Source organism: Marmota flaviventris, chromosome 9 (genome assembly GCF_047511675.1).
Source record: "Marmota flaviventris isolate mMarFla1 chromosome 9, mMarFla1.hap1, whole genome shotgun sequence".
Taxonomy (NCBI): domain Eukaryota; kingdom Metazoa; phylum Chordata; class Mammalia; order Rodentia; family Sciuridae; genus Marmota; species Marmota flaviventris.
The window spans coordinates 32,147,019-32,161,779 of record NC_092506.1 but is presented as its reverse complement, the minus strand read 5'-3'; the positions used below and the strand labels follow the sequence as shown (position 1 = coordinate 32,161,779).

At 36.4% G+C, this 14,761-nt stretch overlaps 1 protein-coding gene across 3 annotated transcripts in view; it reads left to right on the top strand.

Annotated features, from left to right (window-relative positions):
• Qser1 (glutamine and serine rich 1) overlaps positions 1 to 14,761 on the top strand; it is an 81,139-nt gene that overhangs the window by 29,062 nt on the left and 37,316 nt on the right. For all 3 annotated transcript variants that reach the window (XM_071616314.1, XM_071616313.1, XM_027936706.2), the window contains exons 2-4: positions 1,498 to 1,610; positions 1,970 to 2,131; positions 5,286 to 8,978. In XM_071616314.1, coding sequence (XP_071472415.1) covers positions 1,981 to 2,131; positions 5,286 to 8,978 — 3,844 coding nt within the window. In that variant the 5' untranslated portion in view covers positions 1,498 to 1,610; positions 1,970 to 1,980. The remainder of the gene's footprint in view (positions 1 to 1,497; positions 1,611 to 1,969; positions 2,132 to 5,285; positions 8,979 to 14,761) is intronic.

The window sequence follows — 14,761 nt, the reverse complement described above, 5'->3', positions numbered from 1 at the left end:
AAAACAAGGTAAGTAAAAAATAATAAAATAGGAGATACAGAGGTGTAAGAGGGCAGCAGATAGATCATTTAGTGCATTGAGGGTCAAAGAAAGAAGTTTGGCTTTACCTGGGGTAAGGTGGGAATCATCTGGAAAAGGTGGAGCAATGGACTTCTCAATGGCCTTCACTTTTCATTTCTCCAAGGAGCCCCAGATCCTTTTTCTCAGAGAATATTAGAGACTGAATTTGAGTAGTAAGTGTGCTCTTTGCTCCTAGAGTATCGTTGCTTTAAGGCTCTTGTTTGTTGGCTGACAGAATAAAACCATAATATGTGTGTTACTTTTGCCTGAATATGCAGTATGATAGCTAGGATAATTTGAATAGCCGATAAAATGGTAGGGGTGATTTGAAAATAACTATTGGATTTTTGTTGTAGTTGTTGTTGTTAAAAAAAAAAAAAAGAATTACAAATTTCACTAGAAATGAGTAGCAAATGGTTTAGAGAGAGGGAAAAAAACAAACAAACAAAAAACCACCATGTATGTGTCTGTGTGTAAGAGACAAAATGTTAACAATTGCCAAATTTTCATTTTGGGAATATGGGCATCACATTGTATTGTTTTGAATTTTGTTTAAAAATGTTCAAAGTAAAAATCAAAAGAGGAAAAATCTTGTTCTGAATTGCTCTCAGAATGTTTGAGTTCAATTTTTTAGGTGAGTTATTAGGAAATAATACTAATTATTTATTTGAACTATCCGATGTTCCATAGAATTTTAGAACTGAAGAGGCTTTTGAGATAATTTGGTTTTTTTCTTCATATATATGAGGAAATTAGTATGACAGTAATTGAGTCACTTATATATATATCACACTATAATCCAGAGGTTTGGACAGTAAATTAGGCTCTCCTGGTTTCCAGGATGTTCTTTGTACTATGTCATGTTATCTCTGCTAGTAAAGACTGTTCAAGGTAAAGTTGAATTAAGGAAAATGTATGCATCATTCTTCTGTGTAGTAAATTTTCAATTAATTTTTCTTTGTGACAGTATTGTTAAATTATATTTGATGTACTTATCTGCAGGTTAGAATTTGGTCAAAGATTTCTACTATTTTTGTTTTTTATTTGCTACTTCCAGGTGCTTCTTGGTTGAGACAACGTTTACTGTTTTTTTTGCGGGGGCGGGGGGGACACCGGGAGTTGACCCCAGGAACACTTTACCACTGAGCTACATCCCCAACCCACTCCTTCTTTCTTTTTTTAAATTTTGAGACAGGTTCTCACTAATGGCTGGCTTCCAACTTGCAATCTTCTTCCTTCAGCCTTCCAAGTCCAAGCTTACAGGTGTACACCACCACTCCTGGCCAACTTTTATGACTTTTAATGGTTTTTCTAGAAATTTGTTGATGATATGGTTTGGACTCTGTGTCTTTGGTTATTGATTACTTTACTGGTGCATTATAATTATACATAACAGTGGAATCCATTGTATGGTTACTGATTTTTAATATCCTCTAGTTTAAGTTATGAAGAAGGACATCCCTCAGAGTCTGAAACAGATCTCCTTCAGAGACAGACATTTGTAGCCTCTCATCAGATTCCTGGATATGCCTCCACACCTCAACCAACTGGTAACAGTTCTATTGTGAAATATACTATGAATCTGTATACATTTAGTAAATAAGAAAAAAATCAATTTTCATCTTTTGGGTTATAAATATAATGTGTAAAGGAAATATCAGGGGAAATGTTAAAATGAAAATGACATTAAAAGCTTTGTAATTAATAGATTGAGACATCTTTTATGCATCTTTAGGGATTTTAAGTTATGAATATGCTTGGTCAAATTAATACTTGCTTTCTATTTGAAAATAAAACAGTTTAGGATTATAGAATTATTTTACCTCAATTTTCAGAAATAGAGTAGGGAAATAATTTTATTTAAAGTATTTATTTTTACCTTGAGATATATTTTATCCTTCATTTGTAGGTCTTTCGGGAATGTTTGATACTAGCTTGAACAGTGCCAGCACTAACACTAAGGAATCTTCCTTGATGAATTTTCTCTCTACTGCTGAGTCCCGAACTGCTCAGGCTGCTTCTTCAGGAACTACTCTTTTACCACAATTCAGGGCTCCATCCTGGCAGACAGGTGATTCTTTTTTGAAGTCTTCTAAAAATTACTGGTCAAAAATACACTTCTTGGGGCTGGGGTTGTGGCTCAGTGGTAGCACACATGCCTGGCATGCATGAGGCACTGGCTTCGATTCTCAGCACCACATACAAATAAATAAAATAAAGGTCCATCAACAACTTAAAAAAAATATATACTTCTGTGGCCCTATCATTATGGTAGTGTGCCTGAGAGTGAATTCCAAAGGCTTTAAAATGGAATTTTTTTTTCTTTTTCTTTTTTTTTTTAATAATTTTAAGGTAGATAAAATTCAAGAATTTGTAAACAGAAATTCAGTTTTAGCATTCTGAAAACTAGCAAGTTCATATTGAAGGGTTGGTAATCATTTTCTGTTTTTTTTTTTTAAGGATTCCTGGGACTAACTTTAAAAAAAAAAAACCTTCCATTTTATTATTTAATTTATTTTTATGTGGTGCTGAGGATTGAACCCAGTGCCTCACACATGCTAGGCAAGCACTCTACCACGGAGCCACAACCCCAGGCCAGGGTTGGTAATCATTAAAGATAAACTCAGATGTAAAGTTTGTATTTGGCAGTTTAAATACTTGTTCGTTTGGAAGGAGCAAAAATTAAATTTCAATTTTTTTAATGTCTTCTGGCTGGGTATGTATTGCAGTAAAATAATAATCTTATTACCATTTCATTTTTAGTATTCTATAAAATTATCCTTGATCAAAGAGATCAAATCATCACTTAATAAAAACACTACAAGTTTGGGAGTAAGGTTGTAGTTTAGTGTTAAGATCACTTGCTTAGCATGCTTGAAGCCCTGGGCTCAATCCCAGCACCTTAAAAAAAATTCAAAAGCATTACAGTTGATATTATGTTACACTCATTTCCTTCCCTCCTCATTTCCTCCCTTCTGCTCTCCCTCTTCCTCTCTTTCTCCTTCCTTCTTTCATTTCTTTTTTGATAGTGGGGTTTAAATCCAGGGGCGCTTTACTACTGTGTTTTCTTTTGAGGCAGGGTCTTACTAGGTTGCTAAGGGTCTTAAGTAAGTTTCCCAGGCTGGCCTCCAATTTGAGTTCCTCCTGCCTTAGCCTCCCGAGTCACTAGAATTACAGGCATGTGTCATTGTGCCCAGCTTATTATACTCATTTTTAACAATAATTATAAGGCCCATATGAACTTTTTCTTTATTTGATTTTTCAATTTAAATTTTCAACATTTTAAAAATTACTGTGTATTTTTATTTTTTGTAGAATGACATGAAATTTCTTGGGAGAGGCTGTTTGTTTTAAAGAAGAAATGTCAGCATATTTAAGGGTTTTGTTTATTGTGTTGAATGTTGAACTCAGTGCTGTGTCCATGATAGGCAAGTGCTTTACCACTGAGCTATACCACCAACCCTGAGAAGATATTTTTAAGTAATAACTCATTCTGATATAAATCCCATTAATAGAGCTTCTTACCATTTCTAGCAACATTTTCCCCCTGCTTCTAAAGAGATCATTAATGATTAGTATAAGATAGAACAGTATTTTAAAACCATAGCTTCAGTTTTTCCTTCCAGAAATAATTTTCTTCCTTCCTTTCTTCCCTTTTTTTGGGGGAGAAAGTTGGTGGACAGGGATTGAAGCCCTGACCTCCCCCCTTTTTTCTTTATTTTTAATTTTATTTTGAGATAGGGTGTTGCTTAGTTGGCCAGGTAGTTTTTGATCCTCCTGCCTCAACTTTCTTAGTTCATGCCACATAGTTCCACTTTTTTTAGAGAGGAAGTAATAGCTTGGTATTTATTCTTCTTGACTATTTTTCTGTGTCAAAACATATATTTCTACCTAATCAATATTTATTGTTAGGATATGCCATAAGTTTTTTATGTGTTTTGGTTGTTTGTACTTATAATTGTAAGAACTATAGTACATAGCTTGTACAAATCTCTTTGTGTCTAGTTATTCCTATGGAATAATTTTCTAGAAGTGGAACTTTGGGATCAAAAGGGTATGTATATTAGGGTATCAGTGGTAGAGCACTTGCCTAGTATGTGTGAGGACAAAAGTTATATCAGCAACTAAAAAAAAAGGAAATTTAGGGAAAAAAAAAGTTGTAGGGGATGGGATTATGGCTCAGCAGTAGTGCACTCGCCTAGCACGTACGACACACTGGGTTCAATCCTCAGTACCACATAAAAAAAAAAATAAATAAAGGTATTGTATCCAACTACAACTAAAACAAAATATTTTTTTTTTAAAAAGTTGTATACTTTTGTTGTGTGTGGCTAGAATGCTGTCCAGGTATGTTAACAGCCTACTGACATAATTAATTTCTGATCAGTCTTGCATAATAATTATTCATTTATTGTTATTGGGAAGTCTATTGTTATATAGGAAGTCAACCTTGAAATGAGAGAGATTTTCAAAATGAATATATTTTGGTAAAAAAACCTTTTCGATGTTAACTTCACTATTATTTTTAGATTGATTTATCATGTTGGATATAGGCAGTTTACTGTTGATTTTCACTTTTATTGTTTTGTACATTTTACCTTATTGGTATTTTGCATTGGGAACTTAAGGTAAATTAATCACTATTGATTACATACATTTTTACTGGTTTCTTAATTTTTTTTTTTTAGTTGTTGATAGATGTTTATTTCATTTATTTATATGCGGTGCTGAGAATCAAACCCAGTGCCTTACACGTGCCAGGCAAGTGCGTTACCGCTGAGCCCCAGCCCCAGCCCTAGTCCCAGCCCCAGTTTTCTTAATTTTAATATGGCCATGTCCAACTGTATTCTGTTACAATAAAGATATGAATTACTGATACCTTTATAAAATTATTTTTGTTTTAAGAAAGAGAGCTACTTTGAAATATAATTTTCAATATTTACATAGAGAACTGACTTATGAGGCTTTTAACCTTACAGTACTTTTTAAAAAATATTTTATTTAGTTGTGAGTGGCCCAATACCTTTATTTTATTTATTTATGTGATGCTGAGGATCAAACCCAGGTCCTCACATGTGCGAGGCGAGTACTGTAACACTGAGCCACAACCCCAGCCCAACCTTACAGTACTTTGAGGAATTGAGGGTTACATAATTCACTTCAATGAAAGCATTTATTTATTTGTTCTATAACTGCATAATAATCTTTTTGCTTTCTCTTCATAGGTATGCATTCCTCAGCAGCAACTGAGCTGTTTGTTACTGGACCTTTGCCAACCACTGGAACTCTTCCACCATCTGCCCCTTCTGCTTATCAGCATCCTACCACCTTTAGCAATAGAAACTTTGCCACCTCCTCACCTTTGGTGCTTCAGGATTCAACTTTTAACACTACATCAAATGGAATTTTAAATCCTCATGACCCTTTGCTACAAATTAAGACTTCCCAGGGAACTCTTCCAACTGCTTTGGCATTTGAGCGCCTGGGCAGTTCTGCATTAAGTAACAGCATACCACCTCAGTCTTCAACATATCGTTCAGCTCAAGAGTCTGCACCCCATCTTTTACAACCTCAATTTAGTTTGTTGCCTTCAGCACTTGGGGGAGCCCAGCAGACTCCTCAAGCCTACAGTTCAACCCTTTTCACTAATTCTACTGCTTCCATTGAAAGAGCTCTTCTTCGAGAATGTAGTGTTATTAAACACCATCAGCGGCCTTCAGGTACCCAGTCTATTCAGTCACAACTGACTGGTTCACAGCATTCCTTACATAGTTATCTATCAAATACAAGTGTAGTTAGCTTTCAGGAAACAACCAGGCAGTCATCCTTATCCTGTAGCCCAATTGGAGATTCTCCTCAGGTGAGCAATGGAGGATTGCAACCCAAGACCCCACAGGTTTCAGTGGAACTTGCTCAGTCTTACTCATCTGCAATTCCATCATCAGGGTATGCTGCTCCTACTACAAAAATAAACAGCTGTTCTACAAAACAACCACTAATATCAACTAAGATCCCAAAACCTCAAAGTATAATTCCTCCTGTACAAACACTAACCTATGCCAAACCTTTACATAACCAGAGTTCTGTAATATCAGGTCAAGCACAGATTTATTCTACAGCACAGCTGCCAAGCCTGTTATCAGTTAGTCAGTCCCAAAATTATGGTTTAGTACAGCCACACAATGTGCCATCTATTGTTCATTCACAGGTTTATAGGTCCAGCAAAGTGGAGAAATTGCCATCCTTGTATAAAACATTGACTTTTTCTGGGTCTTCTCGGCCTATAACTTCTGAAAGTCAGACACTCAGTTATTCATCCAATCAACAAGAAGTATTAACTTCAGTTACAAATGAGAATTACCCTGATCATACAAGAGATCTATCTTCAGTCAGTCAGTCTCAAAGTTATTCATCTAGTCACTCTCAGGGTTTATCACCAGTTAGCCAGACCCAGGTTAGTTATTCATCTCAATCACAAGTGTTGTCAGTTGTTAGTCCTTCAGAAAGCTATGCTTCAGGGCAGTCCCTGACATTGACAGCCCCTTCTCTTTCTTATTCTTCTGCCTCACGGGCTCAGAAATTGCCAGACTCTAGCTCAACCCAGAATTATATTTCCATGCATTCTTCTCAAAATGCTCAGACTCAAGATTCATCATCTTCCCAGTCCCAGAAGTTTTTGCCTGCAATCCAGTCATCATCTTTTGCATCCTCTACTCATTGTCAGACGTTACAGAATAACATACCTTCCCCAGATCCAAAGTCTTATGCTGAAAGAAAACTTGACTCAAATGTCTATACATCTTCAAAGCAAGAAGATGATTTTCCAATTCAAGAGTTACAGGCATTGCAGCCACAGTCGTCTTTAGAGACATCAACCTCAAGGCTATCTGATGGGGAAATCAATGCTCAAGAATCAACTTATAAAGTGTCAAAGGCAGATGACAGATATTCTCAGAGTGTGATCAGAAGTAATTCCCATCTTGAAGATCAAGTTGTTGGGATTACTCCACAAGGGTCAAAAAAAGAAGAAAACTTGGTTGGTTCAGTGACACAACTTAACCAACAAATTGGCCAAGCCAATAATGGAGCAACCCTTGATCTTAAAAAAGCTGATTTAATGCAGACTCCACAAATAAGGTTAAATGCTAAAGACCTAAGCCAACAGCATTCTCTTATACATAAGGTTCATGAAGCCAAGGTCCAGGAACAGCATGATCAAATAATTAATGCATCTCAGATTCAAATTCCAAATCATGCTTTAGGACATGGCCACCAGACATCTCTTCCTAATACACAGCTTCTTTTAGATTCTGCCTGTGATTTACAGATTCTTCAACAGTCAATACTACAGGCAGGTTTAGGACAAGTAAAGGCGTCTTTACAAGTTCAGCGTGTCCAAAGTCCTCAACAAGTAGTGAATCCTTTCCTTCAATTGGATGGTCATATTATTCAGAGCAATGGTGATCATTCTCAACAGCAGATCCATCCTCAAAATCCTGAAATTATGAAAATGGACCTCTCTGAATCCTCAAAACCATTACAACATCTTCCAACAAAGGGTCATTTCAGTGAAACAAATCAACATGATTCAAAGAACCAGTTTGTTTCTCTTGGATCAATATGTTTTCCAGAGGCAATGCTTCTCAGTGATGAAAGAAATATTTTATCAAATGTAGATGATATCTTAGCAGCTACAGCAGCAGCTTGTGGAGTTACACCTTCTGATTTTCCCAAGTCAGCTTCAAATGAAAGCATACAAGCTGTTGAAGGTGGTGATTCTAAATCTCATTTTCAGCCAGCATTAGATGTCAGGCATGTGACCTCAGATTTTAACTCTATAACAGCTACAGTAGGAAAGCCACAGAATATAGATGATATTTCTTTAAATGGAAATCAGGTTACTGTAAACCTTTCATCCATACCTACCCTTCAGTCAAAAATGACTCTTGATCAACAGCATGTTGAAACACCTGGTCAAAATATATCAACTAAAGTAACTTCGGCAGTAGTTGGACCAAGTCATGAAGTCCAGGAACAAAACTCTGGCCCATTCAAGAAACAGTCTACTACCAGTAATGAATCTGAAGAAGACAGTGAAGTTCCCATTGATAATACATTAAATAATAACAGAAACCAAGAGTTTGTTTCTAGTAGTAGAAGCATAAGTGGAGAAAGTGCTACATCAGAGAGTGAATTTACTTTAGGTGCTGATGATAGTAATGTGTCAATGAACCCCACTAGAAGTGCACTTGCACTGTTGGCCATGGCCCAACCTGGGGATGCAATCAGTGTCAAGATTGAAGAAGAAAACCAAGATCTAATACATTTTAACCTTCCAAAGAAAAAAGCTAAAGGAAAAGGACAAATTAAAGATGAAGACAACAATAATCAGAAACATCTGAAAAGACCTTCCCAAGGCAAACGCCAGAATCCCATGGGAACAGATATATATTTACCCTATACTCCTCCTTCCTCAGAAAGCTGCCATGATGGTTATCAGCATCAAGAAAAAATGAGACAGAAGATCAAAGAAGTAGAGGAAAAACAACCAGAAGTCAAAACAGGATTTATTGCTTCTTTCTTAGATTTTCTGAAATCTGGACCCAAGCAACAGTTTTCTACTCTTGCTGTCCGAATGCCTAACAGGACCAGACGACCAGGAACCCAGATTGTTCGTACGTTTTGTCCCCCACCACTTCCAAAAACTTCATCTACAACACCCACACCTTTAGCGTCTGAAACTGGAGGCAATAATAGTCCATCAGAAAAAGCTGGCAACAAACTTAAAAACTTGGAGCATTTATCTTCATTTTCTTCTGATGAAGAAGATCCTGCTGTATGCAGTCATGATGTTTATAAAAACATCTCTACTCCCTTAACTGCTTTGGATGCAGATTCTGATAAAAAGAAGAAAACAGGTAACGTTTTAAATAATTCACAGTTAAGACTTTCTACTATTATTTTTCTAGCTATAACCTACCATTTACATTTTTTTGTTTTGTTTTGTTTTTAGCTTAAAGCACGTTTGCAAAATAAATTTTCAGAACATAATGCCTAAACATTTAGCATTTGCCCTGCCTAGGAGAGTTTTTGTTTTAGGTTGAGTAGTTCTGATTTTTCTTGGCTTTTTGCCACAGATAGCTTAACACACAGCATGCTATCTAGACTTCTAATCTGAGACATTTTAAGGTAGCTTTTAGATATGAGGTATGGTATTGGGGGCCCTGTTGTGTAAACCTGGCATATTTTCTTGATATGCCAATTTTACCTGAAGATTGGCATTTTACTTTTAAATACGGTTGTGTGCAGCATGCACATTACTGATCTAATTAAAATAAAACTTTACAATTTTCTACTAGCCTCAAATCATATATCAAATCTTTGGGTATGTGTTTCACTTTATTCTATGATTAATAGAGGAAATGTTTTAAGAAGCACTGTCTTTCTGCAAATAATTGACAGGTAAGTGTAAAAGTTACCATTTTAAGGAGGATTCCAAGAAAAAAATATTTATAACAGGAGTGGAGATATAGCTTAGTTGGTAGCGTGCTTGCCTTGCATGCACAAGGCCCTTGGTTTGATTCCCCAGCACCACCAAAAAAAAAATTACTTATAATAATAATATAGTTATTAGATGTGCATCATTACTTCTGATATACAGATGGTATGACTGAATAAATGAGAACATGGAATCTGAACCCAGATTTGTCTGCATTCCTGCTGAATTCTTTTATATAATCAGAGTTGTGCTTTAAGACTTAATCTCTGTTTCATAATGTACTTCTCAACTTCCTTCCAGACTTGGGACCAGTTGTGACTGCTAGATTGATGTGAAACAGCTGATAATCCAAATAATCTATTAGCACAGGTGTTTGATAATACATACATTTCTAAAGAATTCTCATTTTATTAAACAAGGAAATTAGCATAATAGAAAGTCAGTTTTAGATTCAAAGAAATTACTATGGATATGGGCATCCTAGTAAACTTATAACTTCTTTCCCAATTCAGACTGCTTTGCCATTATTATTGTATTTCCTTTTTTTGTTTCTAGAACAAACCTTTAGTAGTCTCTGATCTAAAACATGAATCTAAAACTAGTTTCTTCCAGATGACCATGATTAAATTTTTAATTATAACCATCCCCATCAACTCAATCCTCACTATCAGGTCTCTCTTTACCATCTCTGTTGCTTCATCTACAAGAACTCAGCATTTCACTTGAGCTATTGCAACAGACTTCTAATTAGGTATTTTTCACCAGTCTCTATATCAATCCATCCTCCACATTGTTGTCAGATTTATCTTTATAAAAAAGGAATTTTTTAATTTGAGGATGTGAGGGCAATTTGGTTGTGACATCTGTCACACCATTGATTGCTAGAGTTGATTTGAATGATCTGACTGGCTAAGTGAGTGTCCCCTTTCTACCTCACTGCTCTGTGTGCATCCCTCCTGAAGCTGTGCACTTGGTTGAAGAGGACAACCTTCCCCTATAGAGGACTGTTCTTCAGTCAAGGGATACAAGTAGCTGTACTCTCTTGCTAGAACCTCCAAATAAGCTCTCAAAAAAGGAAAGTTAATTATTACTTATGCTTTGAAACATTCCTTTGCATTTCATAGGAAAATACAATGATGAGAGGTGACAGACAGGTTTTCCTTTTTCTGTGTTTTACTGTCTTGCTCTTCCAGAATCCTTCTTCTATGATAACTGATTCTTATGTCTTGGATACAAGATCTTGGATATCTGAACCTCTTACACAATTGTGAACCTTTGAACATATTTTTACTTACACTATTTTTTTCTCCATTTTTCAGTCCAGCAGATAATTCATTATAAGTATGTGTTCCTTTAGGCCAGCAAAGGGTTATAGTTAAGAATTTGAGCTTTGGAGTTAAATCACCTGAGGTTTAAATTAATTCTATGTAACTTCAGACATATTCCTTATCTGTAAAATGGGGACATTTCCTTATCTGTAAACAGCTGACTGTGTTAGTCAGCACTTTGTTGCTGTGACAAAATGCCTAAGAGAAAAACTTACAGGAGGAGAGATGTGTTTTGGTTTATGGTTTCAGTCCATGGTGAGCAGGCTTCATTGCTATGGCCTATGGTGAGGTAGAATAACCATCATGGTGGAACAGAGTTGCTCACCTTATGACACCCAGGAAGCAAAGAAGGAAAGGAAAAGAAGATAAAGAGACAGACACACAGACACCAGGGATAAGATGCAATCTTCTAGAGCATGCCCCCAGTGACCTTCCTCCAATAGGGCGTGACCTCCAGTGGTCTTCACTATCTCCCAATAGTCGGTTCAATTATGAAGCCATCAGTGGGTTAATCCATTCATGAGTTCATAGTTGTCATGATTCAATTACTTACCTAAAGCCCTACCTTTGAATATTGCTGCATTGAGGATCAAACCTTTAATGCATAAGCCTTTGGGGGACATTCCAAATCTAAAATATAACAGATAACAATATACATTATGCCTCTGCTAGGGTTTTTGAGAAGATTCAGAGATGTAAAGCATTAGTACAGAAAAGGACACTTTTTTAGTTATCATACTATGTTCATCTTTGTCCTTGAAAGCCTGAAATATGGTAGATGCTTAATAAATGGCTGTTAAATGCATGAAGTTATTTAAAAGAAAAGTGAGGACTGGGGTTATGTAACTCCGTGATACAGCACATACTGAGCATGTGCAAATCCCTGAGTTCAGTCTCCAGTACCAAAACAAAATTTAAAAAGTAACAGCCAGGCAGGGTGGCTTACACTTCTCAAGTATCTGGAGGCAGGTGGCAGGAGGATCTCAAATTGGAGGCCAGCCTGGGCAACTGTCTTGAAAGGAAATAAAAAGGGATAGGGGTGCAAGCCAGGGATAATAGAGTTTGCCTAACATGCTTGAGGCCCTGAGTTCAGTCCTCAGCTCTGAGGGAAAAAGTGGAGTATGAGTTAAGTTATGTTGTTCGATTTCGCTCTTTTAAATTTTGTGACTAGAATTCTGAATTTTGACAGTTTCAGTGAAGTCACAGAGTATTATGGGCCTGTGGTCCTCCAAATTCCATGATTCTTTGGAAAGTAAGAAGTTTAAAAAGTGGTGGGGGAGGTCAGGGATGGTAGGAATATATCTCAAAATAAAAAAAATAGAAAGTACTGGGGATATAGTTCAGTGGTAAAGCAACCCTGGGTTCAATCCCCAGTACTGAATTAAATTAATAAATATACATCAATCACTGGATTATGAAAAGAAAAACAAAACTATGAAATCTTATCTAAGATTAATTTAAATTATCTCCTGTCCTCTTTTAGGCAAGATGGAGCACAGTCCTATAACACTTTGATTTCTATATTTGCATTAAAATGACGTGGAGGGCTGGGAATGTAGTTCAGTGCCAGAACACTGGCTTACCATGTGAGGTCTTGGATTGGATCTCTAGCACTTAAAATTTAACAACAATAAAAACTGACAAATGGAATATAAAAGGAAGGGAAAATCTGCTTCAATTTTGGAACTAGGAATGGTCACTGTTTTCACAGTTCCCTACTCTCTTCAAATTGAATCCAGTTACAGTATAAAACTAGTTTTTGCAGAATATCAAGTGTGAGCTATGCCATTAACGTAGACCTGACATATTTGCATCTTTCTACAATGTCAGAATTTACCAACATATTCATAAGGTATATCACTTCCATCAGTTTTAATTCATTGTGTACTTGTGGGTCACTGGGTAGCCATGAGCAGGATAAGCACAGGAAGTTTTGGTTTTCTTTTGCAGGGGTGGTTGGTACAGGGATTGAACCCAGGGATACTTAACAACTGAGCCATATTCCCAGCCTTTTTTATATTTTATCTAGAGACAGGGTCTTGCTGAGTTACTTAGGGCCTTGCTAAATTGCTGAGTCTGGCTTTGAATTCTTGATCTTCCTGCCTCAGCCTCCCAAGCCACTAGGATTACAGATATGTGCTACTGCACCCAGCAAGCACAAGTTCTTTGATTCCGGCTATTACTAATATCTGTAACACTCGAGTCACACATCACACTTTATACATACACGCACACACACATATATATATGTATGTATAGATTAACTGGGTAGTAAATATGGGCAGGTAGGGAGTAGCTAGAGGAAGTGGGTGACTGGGGGCATGCATGTGGGGGTATATATTTTGTCCCTGGTAAGCAGAGCTCTGTCTAATCTTCTTTCTAGTGGCCATGTCTATAGTTCCTTTCCTCCTCCACACAGGCCCAGAGCAATGATGTTGGACAGCCATCTATGAACTGAGATCTCTGAAACCATGAGCACCTAATGAACTTTGTCTCCTCTACCTTGTTCTTGTCTGGTGTTTTGATCATAACAACAAAAAAGCTGACTAAAACAGGGTGCTTCTTCCTCTATGGGTTTCAGTATGGGGATTATGTCTGGTGATTCTGGTAGGCTTGTGGGCCTCGTTTTTCTGATATCAATTTAATATGTTTACACAGCTATGTGCTTCTGATTTAGTTTAGTAAGTTTCCAGGTGGTCATTTTTATTAGCATGATTAATTTATCTGTTTGTGATTTATGATTGTGCTATGCAGATGATGGTGGTTTACTTGTACAAACAGTATAGAGTCATTCTACCTTAGCACTTGTACTCAAAATGGAGTAACTCATGGCAAACTCTTGCTTTATAAAATGGACTCAGAGCAGGGTACAGCCTGGTCTCCACAACTATTAAAATGTTTCTGAATCTGTGTCAAATACCGAACTATATGACCTAGCCAGTGGAACAGAATATTAGAGGTTACAATTTCTAGTTACAATTAAGTATATCATTCAAAGTAAATGATATATTTCTTCAAAGTGGAGTCCAACTAAATAGCATTCAGCTTGGACTTCCTGGAGGAGCTCTAGGAGTGCAAAGTAAACTGTTAAGGACATAGGTGACTGAAACCCCAGAGCTCAAGAACATAGTGAAACCAAAAATGTTGTTTCCTTTCAGTTTGTCTGTATCTCTGTGAATAAAATGCATTTGGCTGAAATGTGTTTTAAGTTTAAAAATGAAATGCAGGAGTCCTTTGGTTTGTTTTTTATGGTTCTTGAAGTGTTTTTAAAAACTTTAGGTTTTAATTTTGTTTTGTTTAACTCCTTGCCTATGAAATTTGTTTGAGGTTGTGGGATATTGTAAGGATTTAGCATTTTACCCCCAAATGGATGTTAAATTATTTAAACACATTTATTGTCTAGTCCATTTCCCCCTATTTGTCTGAAAAATCACTTTTGGTAACTAAATTCTCACACTTGGGGGTCTATTTTTGAACTTTATTCTTTTTCCACTGATCTAGTTGTCTGTTCTCTCTTCAACAATATGTCAGTGCATTAAGTCCTCTGCAGTTACTTCTTTTTATGGTTCTTTTCACTATTATTAGATTTTTCTAATCAAAGAACTTTAGAATCAGTATGTCAAATCCTATTAGGCATTTTGGAAGGATTGTGTTTTTGTTTGTTTTAAGATATTTTTAAAAGATGCACACAATATTTATTTTTATGTGGTGCTTAGAATTGAACCCAGTGCCTCACATGTGCAAGGCAGGAGCTCTACCGCTGAGCCATAACCCCAGCCCTGGCAGGATTTTTTTTTTAATTAATAGTTTTATAAGGAACTATTTTTGATGTTTGAGCAAGCTGTATAGAAACTGCAAGTGCTATTACATTGCC